This window comes from Triplophysa rosa, linkage group LG8 (assembly GCF_024868665.1).
Source record: "Triplophysa rosa linkage group LG8, Trosa_1v2, whole genome shotgun sequence".
In the NCBI taxonomy this organism is placed as follows: domain Eukaryota; kingdom Metazoa; phylum Chordata; class Actinopteri; order Cypriniformes; family Nemacheilidae; genus Triplophysa; species Triplophysa rosa.
This window is the reverse complement of record NC_079897.1, coordinates 16,576,206-16,596,499: the sequence shown is the minus strand read 5'-3', so window position 1 is coordinate 16,596,499 and position 20,294 is coordinate 16,576,206. Positions and strand designations below refer to the sequence as shown.

The window sequence follows — 20,294 nt, the reverse complement described above, 5'->3', positions numbered from 1 at the left end:
TTCATAATACATATTATCGTGCAACTACCAGCAGTTAACATAAGGGGGCAGTATAAACATAAAATGGTGAAAAAGGGTTTTATTATAATGTCTTTCAATTTCTGTTTTATGTTGATCAGTATAACCTTCTTGACCAGTTAGATTTTTAGGAAGATTGTATAATAGCAGTGGACTCATTAAACTATGGAATTTGTACAAAAATTGATCAAGCCGCTTCTTACCATTGGATTTCTTCATTATTATATTTCAAAATCATCTTCTGTAATAAAAGGAATTGATTGACACAATTATATATTTCTCCACATTTCAAACATTTAGAAATATGCCTTCATATAAATAGGTTTTTAAGATTATGAATAACATTGCAGTGACTATGAACTTGAATTGTGCACATAATACAGTACAGTATAATACATTGCAATAATTTATATGTGACTGCTGGTTCAAAATTACAAAAAATCCTAAATAAATAATGGTTTGTCAAATAAATATTTTATTTTATTTTATTTATTAGAATTAAAGCAAATACACACCAGATACTGCAGAAGGTCTGTCACAAAAAATCCCAGTTACCACGGCAGTAATATCAAAACTTCCAGAAAAATGGAGCTATACAACCCATCAACACCTATTCTGAGAATTTGTAGTATATGTTTTATGTGTCCTTTAATCTATATTTATGTACAGTAGTGTCTGTGTGTTCTTGTCTATGCACAATAAATAATTTTATGCAAATTAGTATAAGTATTTGAGCAGTGGTATTGCCCTTTACTATCAAACTTAACGGAAACTGAAGTTGTCATGCCTTCGTTATTTCCTTAATTTATGCTGATAAACATGATTGTGTCCATAAACTGCAAAGTGGTGAGTCACAGGTGCTTTGATAAAGGAATTTGTTTTTAAAATGAATCACTGGAAATAACAAAAAAGCGCTAACATTAAGTTAATGTTTCTTTAATGATTCACTGAAAACTAGATTATATAACATGCTGAATAAGAAAACATTTTAATCAGAGTCGTGTAACATCAAGAATCACTGGCGCCTATTCAGTATTAACTCATAAATCATCAAATTGTCACTTCAGATGAAAGTATGCCCAAATACGTTACAGTTATGGGTCACATTTGTGATTGTGTGGTGTTCTTGGAACTGAAAAGGGATCTTTGAGATTGAATATTGTACCCTTGTGAGGGTATTAAGTTACCTCCAAAGTGCCATAAAGATCATAATCTTTAGTTATTAACCACAAGATGGGGTATGAAGGAACGTGTGTGCACTCATTATCTGGATCTCAATCTTCGATAAGACATTAATTATTGCCATGCACATGTTACATCCCTTTTTGTTTTCACATTATTCAGCTGACAGGACATTTTCACCCATGTCCAAGATGCACCATGACTCTGTCTGGAAGGATGCCAAAGTTCACTATATTTACCCACCCCATCCCTGCGGAGAATTCTTATCTCCTCACTGCTCCCTGAGATCTATACTCTCATCCACGCAGTTTCACTCACAGATACCCTCTGTCATTCATCATTAGTGAGTTAGCAGGGAGCCGGGGGAGATCATGAAGTGGAAGCTGAAGTTGCCGAACCCAGGTCTGGAGGACAGAATTCTGACCCACGATGAGCTGGAGCGGCTGGAGGTGGAGGAGGCAGGAGACAGGCCCAAGTGGGATAACAAAACCCAGTACATGCTGACCTGCGTGGGCTTCTGTGTGGGACTGGGCAATGTGTGGCGTTTCCCCTACCTGTGTCAGAGTCATGGAGGAGGTGAGTGCTTGCTTGGGCTTGCTTGGGCATTCCGCATAGATGTATGTAGCAATATACCTTTATGTGGTTGGTAAATTTGTGAAAATGGTTCTTGTGATCATGTTTTCATTCAAAACACAGTAGACAGAAATTGTAAAAAGGGCTGAAGAGGATAATACAAAGAGAGAGAAAGAGAGAAAAAGTGACAGAGGAAGAAAATGTAAAAAGCGTCTTCGCCTTTGATCAGTAATCATTTTTATGTTCCATATAAACTACAGCATATGCTTCAAACAGCCTTTAAAACAGAAAATGTGCTAAAGTTCACAATGCCCGTATACCAACTTACATCCACCTGTTCTTATCCACCTGTCCTAGGGCTTACATTATCTTATCTTTCTTTACCTGCGGCCACTTCAATTCCTCAGAAGACGATGCCTATTAAAACTTGCAGTATTAAGACTTCTTTTGTTATATTAAAGTCACATTGCTATGATTTTTATTTCACGATTTCTTTCCTGCTTTTCAAGCTTTTCATTATGCAAATTGAACATAATTGTTAAATATGAAAATGTCCCTTAAAATATAAATGATTACATGTTTAAATATGAACCGTAATCATACATGAACCATTTAAAATATTCATTGCGTGAACAGAGTACTTAAACATCAGTTAGCTTCATTGAAATGCATGCTTGAGATGAAATACGACTATAATATGTGTAGGCAAAACATAAAGACATGTCAAACTGAATATGTACACTCTAAATTATATTTTAAGTTTTCCATGCTGTCCTTCTGAAACCTCGTATCTCGTATTATTTTCCCATAAATCATTACTATTAGTCAGGCTTTATGTTTGTCATTGGGTTTTGCAAATACCTGAACAACAAATTAAAAGTGCTTGTCAGCTTTGACAACACAGTATGTAATAATTTAAAAAGTACAGTGTTTTTCCATTTCCTGGAAAACAGCAAATTTGAACATCAGAGGTTTCAGAAGGACAGCGACAATATACAGTATATATATATATATATATATATATTATATATTTATTATTTATATCCATATATAAAATAGTATAAAATACAGTATATAAAAATAATATTAAGAATGTGAAAGATGTTTTTAGAGAGAGATTTAGATTAATGTATTATAGTTTTACAGCTTTAAAAAATATCTGTACTAACAGTATAACTTCTCTGACTAATAAGACCATAAACAGCTTATACGGTAATTTTCCCTCATGAGATGGTTATTACAAGTTCGGCCCTCTTTTAGTATTACATTAATTTTCACAGGTTTCCTGTAAAGGCAATAAATGTGTGTAACACTTTTACCAAGGACCTTCGCTCAAGGCTAACTACAGTGCATGGCGAGATCACATTAAGTGAGAAGAACTCAGAGGTCACAACCTCCCGGACAACTATTAACCCAGTTGTGCTAAAAACTGGCAGACAATGGCATCAGTCATGGAATTAATAAAAAAACAGAATGGAAATGTACAACTGCACATACACAGTATACTATTACTGTATATCATTAAGGCAGATGTAAAACATCAATTTAAATTGTGGCATTTTATTTCAAATCAAGGCCAACGAAAGCAGACAAGTGACGTATCATCACATGCTATCACACGAGATAAAATGACAGAGGACGGGAAACAAATTGGCTGATAAGCTCTTTTATGAAATCAGAACTGCTGACTTTAGTTTTGACCCTGCATGGGGAAGAATATTAGAAGATTAGATTGTCTGAGGTTGTGTCTGACACATTTGTGGACAGACAAACAGCCAGCCACTGAATGTGCCAATGATAGTGTTAAAGGAACAGTTCACCCAAAATGAAATTTCTGTCATACTCACCCTCAAATTGTTGCAAATCTGTATAAAAGTCTTTGTTCTGATCAACACGGAGAAAGATATTTGGAAGAATACTTGTAACCAGTTTTTGGCCACCATTGACTACCATAGTACGAAAAACTTTGTTCTGTTGAACACAAAATGAGATCTTTTGGAAGAATGTAGTAAAGCGAAGAGTTCTGGGGCACTTTTGACTGCCGTTGTCATTTTTCCTATGGTAGTCAATGGTGGCCAAGAACTGTTATATCTTTCTCTGTGTTCATCAGAGAAAAGAAATTTGGAACAACCACACTGTAAACCCGAATGTTCAAAGAAATTAAACAGTTTAAGTAGTGTAAACTTAATTTTATATAAAAAAATTCCTAACTTAAATGTTTTGAGTTCCTGTAACTAATTCTTACTTTTGAGTTAGTTTAACTTAATTTCAACAAGTTAATTCAAGATGATTTGTTGAGAATGAAATTCAGTTCCCAGCATGCTTTGCGTGAGACTGCATTAGGAAAGTACATTTTGAAATGAAGTGTTATTTTATGAGTTTTTAGAAAGGAAAAAGCCTTGTTAATGATGAATGTTCAATTATCTTGGATATTTAGAAGAGTTTGTTGTATTTTTGACTTTTGGGGTTACCATCGTTCAGAAGAGTGGTGTGTGTGTGTGTGTGTGTGTGTGTGTGTGTGTGTGTGCGTGCGTGCGTGCGTGTTGCATCACTCTCTGTGAAGGCTGTTTGTTAATTGTTGATGCAGCTGAACTGTTTAGGTTGTCTTAAGACCTTTCATTTATTTAGCTGTAAATAAAAAAAGTTACTTTGCTAAATGTTCAAAATTAAAAGGAGTCAACAACAGTACAACAAACTCAAAACTGACTAGTTTTGCTTACTTAAAATTGTTCAAAATTAAAAGGAGTCAACAACAGTACAACAAACTCAAAACTTACTAGTTTTGCTTACTTAAAATTGTTCAAAATTAAAAGGAGTCAACAACAGTACAACAAACTCAAAACTTACTAGTTTTGCTTACTTAAAATTGGGAACATCGTAACTCAAAAAATTTGATGTAACTGATTACCTCCAATTTTTTGAGTTTTCCCAACTTATTCGGGTTTACAGTGCAGCGTTAAACCAGCATTGATTGCAACATCCGAAGTGTTCTGTATGACGAAAGTATAATAAAACATAAGTAAAATAGTCAATATATAAAAATAGGGATGAGAAATTGACCGTTAACTTTTCAATGATAGTGCTAAAAATGAAATTAGAATGTGAGTAAATGAAGACAAAATTGTTATTTTTGGGTGAACTGTCCCTTTAAGTGCTAACACATTGTTTTGATAAAAATTAAAATAAAAAGCTTTCATTTTGCTGTGTCTTTCCTTTCAGGGGCCTTCATGATTCCTTTTCTGATCCTGCTGGTTTTTGAGGGTATCCCTCTTCTTCATCTGGAGTTTGCTATTGGTCAGCGGTTGAGGAAAGGCAGTGTGGGGGTGTGGAGAACCATTAACCCTTACATGCTTGGAGTTGGTGAGCAAACACTTACCTAAAACATTCTAATTTCATTTTTAGCACTATCATTGAAAAGTTAACGGTCAATTTCTCATTCCTATTTTTATATATTGAATATTTTACTTATGTTTTATTATACTTTCGTCATACACTTCGGATGTTGCTATCAATGCTGGTTTAACGCTGGTTCAGAAGAACATCCTGTTTCACTACACAAACGTTTGAACAAAATACAACCAACAGAATATTTATAACCAATTTAAAATGTTAAACAAATATCTATAAGAATAAATTATATGTGTAAGATAAATAACTATTATTTATAATAATAAATAAATAAAAAGTGAAACCGGAAGTGCTTCTGCTTCCAGTGTTTACAGCTTGTGAAGTGTCATTTACAGATAATTCAATTTGAATATTTATTATAATATATTAATATAAATTTTTAATATATATTTTTTAAATTATAGAATTATGGTAAACTCTGGAAAAAACTATAGAATGGTGACACAAATGGTAAATGTTGTGAAGATAAAAATGTAGGAATGTAAAAATGTACTCATTTTTATCATCCAACTTCTTGATGTTTCTCCATGGGATGCATTTATGCTATCCATTTTCTTCATCGATTGGTCCAAGTCATCCATTTCAAAAACATTTTTAATTAGATCTTCAGGTGAAGAAGTTTTTAAGATAACATTTTTTAAGAAAAGCATTCCAGTATTCAGAGTTGTCAAAATAATAAATAGGTCACAAATATCCTATAAAATTGCACAAGGAGGCAATTAAATTAATTTTGGACGTGTGTTCATTCTGGTTTCATTAAAAACGATGCAAGGAATCAGAAAAAAAACTTCTCTTACAATCCTTTATTGATGCATATGGCAGACTTTTTCAACCAAAGCACCAAACACACATTCTCTGGAAATCTGATTCAGAACCTTGACGTTGCTGTTATACCTCCACAGGTATTGCGTCTATGTTTGTGTCCTTCCTCGTCAGTCTGTACTACAACACCATCATAGCCTGGGTCATGTGGTACTTCTTCAACTCATTCCAGGATCCATTGCCCTGGAGCCAGTGTCCCGTCAATGCCAACAATACAGGTACAGTTCATACAGTATGAGCTGCCCATAAAGAGCACATCAATGATGGATGTGTTTTAAAAGTGCTTTTCCAGAATGCTCAAAGTAACACCTGTTTGTTGGCAGGACTCATTCCAGAGTGTGAGAGGAGCTCACCTGTGGATTATTACTGGTATAGAAAGACTCTCAATACTTCTGAAGCCATAGATGTGACAGGGGGTCTGCAGTGGTGGATGATACTCTGTCTGGTCTCTGCCTGGGCAGTGCTGTATATCTGCTGCATCCGTGGAATAGAAACCACTGGAAAGGTAGAGCCACTCAAAAAATAATGTTCCCATTGGCCTACATAAATTGTTCCTACAGGGATTAAACTAGATATGTTTTAGTTTAGAAAAAATTATCCCCCCTTTAGATCTGAATAAATAGAGTTTGTTGTTTATAAAGCAAACATGTAACAGTATTGCCAGTGTAGGCAAATAATATTTCAATCCTCAAACCGAATCCCTCGCTTGGCACACTCCAGTTTGCCAGTAATAAACTTTAAAGCATGAGCAATGCACAATTGAATTACAAAGGTTATACTTTTTATATCATATGAATGCTATAAATGAATGTAGTCATAAAAAAATAAAGATTACATTGCTATATTGTAAGGCCACACGTTCATAAAAATGCCAAACACAGTACAAGTTTACAGCTTTACAACTCCATGTGAACACTTAAGCAGATGTTTTTTTTTTATCTGTTGCAATACTAGAGTTATAATCCCTGATGTTTATCTCAAAATCGGCTGCTAAAATGTTCTCCAAGTATCCCAAAGGATCATTATATTTTATTAGAGCTTTTGATATTCACATCATGTAATAAAAGAAGGTTGATTTTAGATGTTTCAATAAGCCGGTGTCTCTTCTGTAGGCCGTGTACGTGACCTCCACGTTACCGTATGTCGTTCTCACCATCTTCCTGATCAGAGGACTGACTCTGAAGGGATCGGTCGAAGGTATTAAGTTCCTCTTCACGCCAGACGTAAGTGTCAAAATCACCCAAAATCAACTGTGAATTAACTTTCATTTTGTTTTAGTAACACTGTCAAGACATGCAAACACAAAAACTTTTGTGCTCGTGTTAACAGGTAAATGAGCTTGCAAACCCCCAAACTTGGCTGAATGCAGGAGCACAAGTGTTTTATTCATTTTCTCTGGCTTTTGGGGGTCTCATCTCTTTCTCAAGCTATAATTCTGTGCAGTAAGTGAATATTTTTTATTGTGTTTGTTTTTTCCATACAGTGGTCCAAGTGTGTTTGCCACACTTTTGCGTTATATAACTGAACCAAGTGGTATTTGTTTGGTGAGATATAGCAAAAATACACAAGGAAGGGTTTGGTGACATTTATCTTCTCGCAATTTATAAAAGTTACAAAAAAGCTACATTTTGAACTTTATTTTTAGTGTACGTAGTACCCTATTGAAATGTGCTTCTTATAAAAATAAATTACATTTTGCAAATGTCATGACATCATGTCTTGTTGTGTGAGATGCATATTTTATCTAAATGGAGCATAAACATCAACAAATCTTCTAGGGTTGTAGAGTTTCTTCAGGGTCTGCATTTAAATGAGCATTCCTTATTGCTAAATAACTTCTGCACAATATTACTCATAATCTATATAGCAGATTGTAATTCTGAATTACTTTAATTGTGACAAAAATGTCCTGACGTGTCATGAACACTAAGTGAGAAAGACAAGACATTAAAAATATTAACAGCTAGAAACAAGCATAAACACTAAAGCGCAGCCAATGTCGGAAACGTGAAGACAGTGCTTGGTTTGTTATTGCGTTTCAGTATCAAATGCAATAACATTCATGCAATAACATTTGGGGACCACAAACAGCCGATTTAATTTATATATTTAATTTATTTATAGAACACGGCTATTCGAAACATCAAGGCTTGAGTTATTTTACACATTATTGGCGATTTAGAGTACAACAGAGATTTAATCTTAAAGTAGGATGATAATGCTTCAAAAATAAATCCATTTCTTTCTTTCTTTCTTTCTTTCTTTCTTTCTGTCAGTAATAACTGCGAGCAGGATGCAGTCATCATCTCCATCATCAATGCCTTCACATCCATCTATGCAGCCACTGTCATCTACACAATCATTGGTTTCAGAGCTACAGAGAGATTTGATGACTGTATAAATGGGTAAGTACTGAATCATATAATAACAACGCTATTATCAGAAACCTTTTTATGGAACAAAATGATTTATGGCATCATATAGATAAGTGTGATATGTTTGTTAAAATACAGGAGTGAATTAGATTGTTCCATAAAATTAATGTAGCAAATGAGTGGCTTTTGATTGCCGATCATTCTACTATACAGTAATACAATTTACTTTCCAGGTACTTATTTGGTTAAAATATGCACCTGTCTTACCTCTACCCTACAGAAACATATTGACTCTATTAAACACATTTGAGCTGCCAGAGGGAAACATCACTGAAAGCAACTATGATGCTACACTTCAGATTCTCAACACCTTGTCCCCAGACATCATCTCCAACCTCACACTTAAAACCTGTAATCTCAACACCTTCCTCAGTGAGGTACAATAATCCTCTTTAGTTGGTTAATTCATTTCAATACCAATGAGACTTTAGTAAGTTTACAAATGAAACGCTGCTGTCCTTCTGAAACTTTGTATTTCCGTATTTCGTCGTTTTAATTTTTTGCAGTAAATCATTATTATTAGACACCCTTTCTGTTTGTCACTGGGTTTTGCACATGTCTATCTAATAAAAAGATTTAAAAAGTGCTTGTTAACTTTAACAATACAGTATTTAATTATTGTAAAAGTACACGGTTCCTGAAAAACAGCTCATTTGGACATCCGAGGTTTCAGAAGGACAGCGACGGTATTATAAAGCTTCAGTATTTTAATGTTTATACAAACCGTGTTTTATTGGATTTTTTTTGTACTCAGTTTTGTTAAAAAAATAACCTGATTTTCACATTAAAAATTAAATTTTCACTGGTAACATGTAATTTTTTTAATGGGCTCAGTTAAGGTTTCATAAATTTGTTTAATTTAAATTTGTCAACAGGCGTCTGTGAAATGTAACTAAAATTACACTTTAACTAAGCCTTGTAAACTTTTAGATGCAACAAATCAATAAATCATTTTACATTGGATAGGACCAGTGACGTTAGGGTTAGGGGTGGGGCTTCAGTATTGCTTTTTTTCTATCAACTGGACGTTTTTGGGCAATTCACAACGTACGAATTCAAGCCACCCCGTAAAATAGTTATGAATTCCTGTGAGATCAGGTTGCATAGTCATGTCATGAGGTGTCATGATGATCACCACAAAATGTTTACCATTCTGTGAACATTTCACCTGGAATCTGCAGCTATTTGAATCTGCATCAATATATAAAGAGGTTGGTTCCAAAATTAGATGATTTTTTGTTTTTAATGTGTAAGTTAGCTGTTTTTTTTTTAGTTATTATGGCTTAAATCAAAATAAAACCAACTGCAGTTTGATTGATATTAATTGGAATGCACTATAAAAAATATTTATTTTGAATTTTTTTAAAATCTCATTTTGGAACCAAATATTTCATATTTTGGTTATTTTTTTGGTACTCTGAATCATTATTTGTTTATTTATCTCTGTACAGGGTGTAGAAGGAACAGGCCTGGCATTTATTGTGTTCACTGAGGCCATCACAAAGATGCCCCTGTCTCCTCTCTGGTCTGTCCTCTTCTTCATCATGCTTTTCTGCCTTGGCTTGTCCTCCATGTTCGGCAACATTGAGGGTGTTCTGGTTCCACTCCAGGACCTAAATATCTTTCCTAAAACATGGCCCAAAGAGGTTCTTTCAGGTATTATACTATATCCACTATGTGACCATGATACTTACAAAATAACACCTTGTGTTATCTAATACAAAAGTTAAGTACAAAATTTACAGTAGTATTTTTAAGTGTGTCTGTGGTTTAAAACTCTTATACTGTCAATGCAGGTGTGACATGCGTGGTGTGCTGTCTGGTTGGGTTGATCTTCGTGCAGGGCTCTGGGAACTACTGGTTGGCCCTGTTTGACAGTTTTGCTGGCTCAATCCCTCTCCTCATCATAGCGTTTTGTGAGATGATTGGAGTTGTGTACGTCTATGGTATAGACAGGTAGGTGGAAACCCAAGGGTTTTGCTATGCAGTGGTGTTTCACTCTTTTGCCCAAACAGTCAAGGAAATTGCGAGGTATATTAAATAAGACATGTTGGGACCCATGCAGTCAGGGCATGCAGGGCAAGAGCGATAAAGTGTTTTCTGTAAATTAGTTTTACTAATACAGAATACTTTATCAGCAATTCAGATGTGACTAGACACTGGGTTTTTGTTTGGATAATACTCATTGAGTCATAAATCTTTTTCTGATTAGGTTCAACGAAGACCTGATATTTATGATTGGACACAAGCCGAACATATTCTGGCAAGCCACGTGGAGATTCATTAGTCCTCTTATCATGTTAGTCATCTTCGTCTTTTACTTTTCCACCACCGTCACCAAGGAGATCTTCTACAGTGCCTGGAACCCTGAATCGGTAAATTAATCTAAATGTACCTATTAACAGGATTTACCACAAACTGTAATATGCAAAGCAGAAATTACCATGTTGTTTCATTTATAGGAAAATTTTCCAGTGCTAGAAAAGAAGCCTTATCCATCATGGATCTATGTAATAATCTTTCTACTGGCTGGGATTCCCAGTTTGTCTGTGCCTGGTGCTGCTGTTGTCAGAGCCATACGAAACTACTGCTGCAAAAAACATCACAGTGACAGAGTGCAGGAGCTCGACTCCATATCTTACACAATTCAGGTGCAGGATGAAGAGAAGAAATCACAAAATTCCTACAAGAGCTAACTTTTATTAACAATTTTTACAGTTCATACACATTTTCAAGCTTACACATTTTCAACAGCTTCTCGTTCAGAGTATTGATATAGTTTGACCGATGTTTGTTTGCTTTAAATGCCATTTTTCTTGTCTTTAATAGCAAAAACATAAACTATCACTGTAAAAAAAATATTTGACAGTATTCTGTTATTTTTTTTACAGATTTTCCACGTATAATGTAAAAAACTGTAATTTTATGCATTTTTTAAAAATACGGTCAAAATGTAAAATTACAGAAAAATACTGCAAATTTACAAGAAACATCTAATTCTACAGAGAAAAACTGTTATTTTTCGATTAATTTCTTGCACCCCAGCTGCCAGAAAATTTCCGTTTTTTTACAGGATTTTTTTTACAGTATATTGAAACAGCCTAAACAACGAAAGCCTAAAATGATATGTCTTTTTTCAAAATATCATTGTGGTTTCAGCTTTTGCGTTCTCTTACTGTTTCATAGCATTAACAGAACACAAACCAGAGGACTTTTACAAACAGTATATGGTTAATGTTGTATAATTAGGGTCTATTAGGTTGAAAAAGCTCTTATTTATGTTGAAGAATATAATTTGAATATAATTTTACATACAGTATCTTTCAATATTGTGAAATTATATGAAGATTCTGTATTATTTGTGACATTGGCATATGGCAGGCAAGCACTTCAATTTTAGAGCATAAATGTTTAGATCATTCATTGTATTTATTTTTATAACAAATAAATATAACAAACTGTATTTTGACTGTTTTGTGCCGTGTATGTTTCACTGGGATTATGATAAGGGAATGTGTGGGCATGTTTTTTTTGTAAATGCGGATTTCTTTTATTAAAACAAAATAATTTTTCAAATCTAATATTGTGGCTGTGCTTGTACACTTCTGAAATGAATGTCAGGTGATTCGTCTTCTGTTTTCAGAGCGTTAAGGGATGGCTCTCACATCGCTGCTTAATCCTTTAACCTGTCGAATTGATGCTATAATACAGATTGCTTCCTGGGGAAATTTACCACAAGCCAAAAAGAAAAAAAGACATCATTTAAAGATGATGCATTCACACTTAGGCCCCTCCTTCCCTCGAAACAGGGGAGAAAACAAATGTGTACAGCAGCAGTGTAACCACAGAAAAGCTTATGATTTCCGGGGCCAACTTCAGACTCCAATGATGGACGTTCAAGAGAACAAGTGCACAGACCTTGTCGAGAAAACTGACACCAAGAACGCTGACCAAAGACCCAAATGGGACAACAAAGCTCAGTACCTGCTCACATGCATCGGATTTGCTGTTGGTCTAGGAAACGTATGGCGATTTCCATACTTATGTCAGACCTATGGTGGAGGTAAGGGTCTGCTTAGTTTGGTCCTGAAAGTCTTATTAGTTCATTTAAAACAATTTAAACACAATTGGCACAGAAGCATGGGCTGCCTAGTGCAATTTGTTTATGAATTTATCAGCTTGTTTGAAACAGGAAGATGATGTAACACCAGACAGGAAACAAGTGAGGCTGCTCTTCACTACATGTGTTATATTATAGAGGCTAGACAGGAAAATGTGATTCTCTGCAGATTTTTAAATAACAAATCATGTAAATATCATTAGAATTATGGATTAATTAATGAAATATACATATATTATTTATATGTGGTGTGCTGGTTTACTTTAGATATTTCCTTGTGTAACAAAACTTTGACGTTCTTTGTAGCAAAATGTTGTTTTGATTTCTTATTAAACGTATATAGTCTATCATCCATGGATAGGTAAAATATGGACAATCCCAATAGTTGGGTTTAAATTCAACTATTCCGGGTTGTTTCAACATATGAATGGGTCAATTATGGACATTTTTAGGATAATGCAAACAAACATTCGTCCTGTGTTTGTCATCTATTTGTTGTTTGCATTTCCCTTTATTTTTTATATTTTACCCCACTGTGAGTTAAAGAAACCCAGCATTTCTAGAGTTGACACACACACACCCACACTACAGAATGGCTTGTTATGTTGATAAAGACTTCAATTTCACTCCGTTTCTCACAAAACACTAAATGTTTTCAGAATATGTTAATAGCACCTTTTTAAGACGTTTTCTCTCGTTCATTATCAATTTTTGTTTCATGCTTTTCGAGTTTATGTCAGAAATCTGGCACACTGAGACCGTTTCTCAGAAGCATGTATGCCCTATCCTCTAAACCACTGTTTCCATTGTGGTTTTGTGATCACAGCTTGATTTCCTTTCCAAACACACTTCATTTTACAACCAAATACAAACTTCATCTATATTAAACACACGCAGACGATTTATTAGTAGATTTTTCTGTTTTGCTGAATGCAAAAAGAGTCAGTATAGGCCTGTTAAATAGTCTCACAGGCCTAAAGAGTTGTGAAGGCCTCATTTCACAACCACAAGGGTAAACTTCGCTATTTCCATTTTAAGTGTACATGTGTTTAAAGTGATACTTCAGGCCTGAATCAAAATTTCCCCATGTTTTACTTACCCTCAAGGCATCCTAAGTGAATGTATCTTTCTTCTTGAAGAATAATGCAGTCGGAGTTCTAATACATATCCTTTTACTTCCAAGCGGTATAATGGGAGTGAATGGGGGACATTTTTTGAAGCTCCAAAAGCCTCTCGTTTGCCTGCAGCGGATGTTACACATTATCGTTAAAAGCGCAGTCAATATGGATATGTCTCAAACAAACGCATCGATTCGCTTCAGAAGACCTTTAAGACCACGGAGCCGTGTCGAGCCGTTCTTTGATCGATGGATGCACTTTTTGGAGCTTCAAAAAAATTGCCTTGAGGGTGAGTAAAACATGGGGAAGTTTTGATTCAAGCCTGAAGTAACGTTACCGCTTTAAATTAAGTGTAATGTGTGATGGCTCATGATGTTGCCAAACACAAACACCTTGTGCTTAGCGTTAACTGTTGCATTATTCATGTTACACCAGTGGCGTAGCCAGAATTTTATTTTTGAGGGGGCCTATCTGTAAATGAGGGGACCATTATGTATATGTATAGGTTTCTATTACTAGAATGATACACCTGTATTATAGCCTACAGCTCATTTCGCCGTTTTAGCAAACATAAACATAGCCTAGCTGTTCTTATCTGGTCCTCGCGATATTTTGCGTGTCTCTCGTTTATACGTTAATACCTGATTAAATCATCAGCTTGTTAGAAGAGCGCTCCATGAATGAACTGTGTCCCGATTGTCATGATCCCTACACAGTGTTCACTGCTCTCTACTCCCTGCACACAGGAAATCGGCTGATGTTTGCTTCTGATGTTAACTTCAGAACACGAATTTGCGCTACACAACTGCCTGACAAAACTTACTATTTGCGTAACGTTAGTAGTCACGTTTCGCGCACTTCAATGCCCTTTATGTCCACTTCGCAGGGCTACAAAATATGGGAGTCGTGAGGACCAGGATTAAAGAACCGCAGTAGCTCGGTGGCTATACCCGTCGGCTTGCCTTTTACATGATAAGGCAGTGTAATCGTTATCTTTAGCAGTCTTCTCATTTTCTTCTTGCTCATCTTTTCGTAATTTATATACAGTATATATATAAAAAGTGACATAATTAAACCAATAACTTTGAAAACAGCGGGGAGCACTGATTGGTCGATCAACCAGAGTAACAACTCAACAATTCCTTATTTTTTATTTTAAGCAATCTGAGGCCCCCTCCTGGCTACACTACTGTGTTACACTATTAACATTTGAAGTGTCTTTCATGCAGTCGGGAATTCGTAACGATTTTAAATTAATTTGTACTACGTGAATTGTCTAAAAACGTACAATTTTGAATGTCACTGTGAACCGGAAGTTGCGTTTGTTTTTACTTCTGTATTCTGATGCATTTCTGAGTGAATATCAAATGAGGACAGATAGTGGGCGTGGCTTGTGTTTTTCATCGCAAATTAATTGGATATAGAAAAGGGGGCGTCTAATTTTGAAATGGAACTAGCAGCAGACTGTCAGTTGGAGGGGAGGAGGCGCCTAACTTACGTCATATGACATAGATAGTCACTAGAGGGCGGAAGAGCATTTACAGATTTTAACCGAAGATTATGAGGGCACACAGATTTTTAACAGAGAAAGAAAATGACCCACACTGAAGCTATTCATAAAAAACACTGCAGTATTCTACGGAAAAATAGGAATTGTAATATTTAATTTCACAGGGACTTTAAAAATACTTAAGCCCCTCATCCAACCCTCCCCTAAACCTAATTATCACTGGTGCAAAAGCAAATCATACTAAAACATACAGTTGAGATGCTACGAATTGGCCACCATATAAAATTCGTACGAATTGCCGTGAGATTGTGTACTGAAACTGTAATTTATGTTGATTTGGACACACAGGTGCCTTCCTCATCCCGTACCTCATAGCTCTGGTTTGTGAGGGCCTGCCCCTGCTTTATATGGAGCTTGCGATCGGACAAAATCTCCGGACCGGCAGCATTGGAGTCTGGAACTCGATCTCACCGTACTTGTGTGGCGTAGGTGGGTAATGGAACAATTAAGTGACTGTAAAACCTGTTTGACTCCTATCTGTGGTCTGTATGTATTAATGGCGACAATCTGTCTGTGTTGCAGTCTAAATGTTCTATGTAAGAAAACAGCCACTGAGAAACTTACTGCTTTATAAATCCAATCTAACAATTGATTGTGTCACTCTCTTTGACTTTTGATGGTTTCAACATCTACATACATGTTATCTACATAACATTTCTGTGGGCATGCAGGTCTGGCTTCTATGACAGTGTCCTTCCTTGTTGGCTTATTCTACAACACCATCCTGGCATGGGTGTTATGGTACTTTTTAAATTCGTTTCGTAACCCACTTCCGTGGCATCACTGTCCTACTGCACTAAACCTTACAGGCAAGTTACAAACACCACAGAATCAAACATTATAAACACCTTTAATGCACAGTAGCTTTATAGAAAACATATTAGTGCAGGTAAATCATTATGTTGTTTTTTTATGTGATATTCTGTCATTGTAATTTACCATTGCAGAACATATTGAGGAGTGCAAACAGAGCACCCCCGCCAACTATTTCTGGTACAGGGAGACTCTGAACATCTCTCCAAACATTGATATCAATGGGGGTATAGAGGGTAAGCTGGTGTTGTGTCTGGCTGCAGCCTGGTGCATAGTTTATTTTTGCTTCATCCGAGGCATTGAAACCATTGGAAAGGTATTTAAAGTGACCGTTTTGTGAGACCCTGCTCTCATTACTTCATGTTACGCAAAACAACTGTCTTAATGAATACTCTGGACATTTTATGCTGCAGGCTATATATGTGACAGCCATCTTCCCTTATGTGGTGCTCACCATTTTTCTGATCCAGTCATTGACTCTACCAGGTGCTACTCTTGGAATACAAAACCTCTTCAGCCCAAATGTAGGTCTTATAACACAGAGCCTTTAATGCAGTCTGTGACAAATGATGTGAATGGTTAACTTGTTTGTTTCTCCTGACAGTGGGAAACATTAAAGGACCCAAGGGTGTGGTTAGACGCAGCCACTCAGATTTTCTTCTCTCTGTCTTTAGCCTTTGGTGGCCTCATTGCATTTTCCAGTTATAACCCACAGAAGTAAGAAACCACCAACCAAACGTACATGTAAAAACAACACCTTAACACAACTGTCAGTCTTCTGTGCTTATCAGTTTCATGCCTGGATTTAATAGACAACACCCACATTAATGTTGTTACCACATATTTTTATGTAACAAAATATAGAATCAAATCGAGTAGAATTTATTTCAGAGAAAACTAGGCTAGCACAAGCATAGTTTCAGGAATGAAGTTTCATATGATAAAACAATAGATACTGTATATTATTGAATATAAAAACATCTTTAGACACTTTTAGATGTCATAGTGGAATATTGTTAATGTTATGTGGTTAGGACACTCATGTGAAAGGAACTGAACTCATTTTTAGGAATTGTATTGTTTTATCTTACAGAATTTTCATATATTTTTAAATTGCGGTAAAGAAAATGTCAGATTGCAGAAATATTCTACAAATTTACAAGTTGGCGTAAAATAACATTAAAAACATCTAATTTTACTTAATTCTTCAGCCGCTTGACTCTGTTTTGGCAGAAAGAGAAACAGCATTAGTGGCGTGTAGGGAGAACTAGCCCAGCTAGTGTTGTGCTTGTGCGGCTTATATGCCCGGCACCTGGATCTGTATCCCCGCCACAAACTGTATTGACATGACCTTACATTGACAAGGATTGATAAATGCTGAAAAACTAAATTGTTCATTGTTAGCTAATGTTTGCTGATGTATTTACTAATGTTAACCAATAGCACCTTATTGTTAAGTGTTACGAAATAATTTAGTAATCAAATCAAATAAAAAAGGGCACACCCTTAGCCTATAAATACTTTCTACTGGTCAATTAAGACACAATGTACATTTTCAACTTGAATGTTAATGTGCAAAATCTGTACCCAAATTCTCTGTTCTCAGGAACAACTGTGAACGTGATGCTGTCCTCGTTGGCTGCATCAACAGTTTTACATCCATCTATGCATCTATACCCATCTTTGCAATCCTGGGATTCAAGGCACAAACTAATTATTTGGAATGCATAAACAGGTGACGATAACAATTTCACCACAATAATAATGAAATGTAGACATTGTGCGAAAGATTTAACTTTTGTCCTTTATCCTTTCTTTTCAGTCATGTGAATACTTGGGCGGTTGCTTTAAATATTTCGGATAACAATGTAACAGAAGCCAGTTATGAACTGTGGTTCACACACCTGAATTCTACAAATCCATCATTTGTCAAAGAGCATAATTTGAAGATGTGTGATCTTAATGCATTTCTCAATCAGGTAAGGCTGCATTTGATAAGTCATATGCTCATTAGCTTTTTTTGTTGCTGTAATTTGTATTTTGTTAAAAACAGTTATCTGAAATGTGCTGATCTGCATGTAGGGTAGCAAACATTCATCTGCAACCTTTTAAAAGATGTAATGGAAAATAACAATAGGTCATTGTCCCCCCTGTGTGCGTCTGTGTATTTTGTATACCCAAGAGTGCATCAGGCACTGGCCTGGCATTCATAGTGTTCACAGAAGCGGTCACAAAGATGCCAGGTTCTCAGGTTTGGGCTGTGCTCTTCTTCATCATGCTGTTCACTTTGGGACTGTCTTCTATGTTTGGAAGTCTAGAAGGGGTTCTCACTCCTCTGTTAGACCTGCACATTATACCCAAAAGAATCCCCAAAGAACTTTTAACAGGTATAAAGTCAAATGACTCTAGTCAGTGTAAAAGAGGAATATATGATTTATTTTGCCTTTTTAGGTCATTTTTTCGGAACTTATCCACATACATAATTCTCTTTACAGGTCTCATATGCCTGGTTTCCTTCACTATCGCCTTGATCTTCTGTCTGCGCTCTGGAAACTACTGGCTAGAAATATTCAACAGCTATGTGGGGTCCGTCCCATTGCTGGTCATCGCCTTTTTTGAGATCATAGCAGTGGTCTGTGTCTATGGTGTTAACAGGTATGTGACTGAAAGCATTCCGAAGCATTTTTAGCCTTCATGCATGTACAGAGCAATATAATGAAGAAAGGCTTGGTCATAAGGTTAAATATATAAGTCTGTTCCTTAATAATTTACTGATTATGGGATTATATATCAGGTTCAGTGATGACATCGAGTGGATGACTGGACGGAGGCCCAACCTGTATTGGCAGGTGATGTGGAGGGTGATCAGCCCCCTCATGCTGCTGGTGGTCTTCTTGGCATATGTGATAGTTGAGGCCCAGAAGCAGCCGACCTATAAGGCGTGGAACCCAAATCATGTATGACACTTTGATCTATGATTGTTTCAGACAACGTTTTTAAGTATGATGGTACATATTGAAGAAAAAAATATTACATTCTTTACCCCTGTATCCCTCAGGTTGATTTTCCAAAGGCAGAGGATCAGCCTTATCCTTCATGGGTCTTTAACATTTGTGTTCTCCTGCCTGCTGTGCCATGTTGTCTTATTCCACTAGGGGTGCTCTACCGCTTCATCCAGTTACTTCATAAATACACAACAGATAGAAACACTCCAGAAGCTTATGATGTTGAAACTTAGGGATTGATGTACTGTTAGCTCTTTCAAGAATGTTTTTTTCATTCACAAAATCTCCAATGGAGAATGTTTATTAAAAATGTAATGGTAAAGCTGAATGATATCAACATGCAGCATTCATACAGTAGTATTATCAAGACTGTATAATCATCTCTGATTATTTCAGAGGGAACAACTTGAGTTTTCTAGAGGAAACCTGAGGAAAAAGATGTGATGTATTTATAGACAATATTTGCTCATGTAATATCTCACGTCATTTAATTGGATACTCTGTATTTTTTAATTAAAATATATCTTAATAGTATATAACATCGTTCTGCATTTTCAGTTACAGTTTATATTGTATGTATTCATTTCCAGGAATATTAATTTAATTAAATTGACAGCAAAGTTAGCTTAGGCTAACACTGAGATTTTTATTGGCACACTGTATCTTGGTTCATTAATTATGTAATTTGCATTTCTAAGATAAATGTATTAAAATATCCTGATAATTTCCATGACACACCACATACTGCTTTATAAAGAGGTAATAAGTGGATGTATTGTCACACACAGAAAGACTTAACAAACCAAAGAAAAAAACATAAAGAGATGAAAGTAATCTTGCCGCATGTCAGACTTCATACTGACTACCTAATAAAAGTGACAAATACTTCAGATAAAATGTGACCCTGTGCAACAAAACCAGTCTTATGGGTCAATTTTTCGAAATTGAGATTTTTACATAATCTGAAAGCTGAATAAATAAACTTTCTAAAGATATATGAGTTGTTAAAATAGGACAATATCTGGCTGAGATACAACCGTTTAAAACTCAGGAATCTGAGAGCGCAAAAAATTAAAATATTGAGAAAATTGCCTTTGAAGTTGTTAATCAGGGGCACTGTGGCAGACCATCCACTCACAAAAATAAAGTTTTTTATATATTTAAGGCAGGAAATTTACAAAATATATTCATGGAACATGATCTTTACTTAATATCCTAATGATTTTTGGC

At 35.6% G+C, this 20,294-nt stretch overlaps 2 protein-coding genes across 2 annotated transcripts; both read left to right on the top strand.

Annotated features, from left to right (window-relative positions):
• The first annotated feature begins 1,571 nt into the window (after positions 1 to 1,571).
• slc6a19b (solute carrier family 6 member 19b) lies at positions 1,572 to 11,134 on the top strand. Its single transcript, XM_057340743.1, has 12 exons — positions 1,572 to 1,776; positions 4,993 to 5,133; positions 6,084 to 6,221; positions 6,327 to 6,508; positions 7,116 to 7,226; positions 7,333 to 7,445; positions 8,280 to 8,408; positions 8,659 to 8,815; positions 9,890 to 10,094; positions 10,235 to 10,394; positions 10,651 to 10,813; positions 10,901 to 11,134. The coding sequence occupies exons 1-12, from the start codon at positions 1,572 to 1,574 to the stop codon at positions 11,132 to 11,134; spliced, it is 1,938 nt and encodes a 645-aa protein (XP_057196726.1).
• A 1,146-nt stretch (positions 11,135 to 12,280) lies between these two features.
• On the top strand, positions 12,281 to 19,737 carry LOC130557885 (sodium-dependent neutral amino acid transporter B(0)AT3-like). Its single transcript, XM_057340003.1, has 12 exons — positions 12,281 to 12,501; positions 15,535 to 15,675; positions 15,918 to 16,055; positions 16,194 to 16,375; positions 16,473 to 16,583; positions 16,664 to 16,776; positions 17,666 to 17,794; positions 17,882 to 18,038; positions 18,242 to 18,446; positions 18,555 to 18,714; positions 18,854 to 19,016; positions 19,118 to 19,737. The coding sequence occupies exons 1-12, from the start codon at positions 12,324 to 12,326 to the stop codon at positions 19,295 to 19,297; spliced, it is 1,857 nt and encodes a 618-aa protein (XP_057195986.1). The 5' UTR covers positions 12,281 to 12,323; the 3' UTR covers positions 19,298 to 19,737.
• Positions 19,738 to 20,294: the final 557 nt, after the last annotated feature.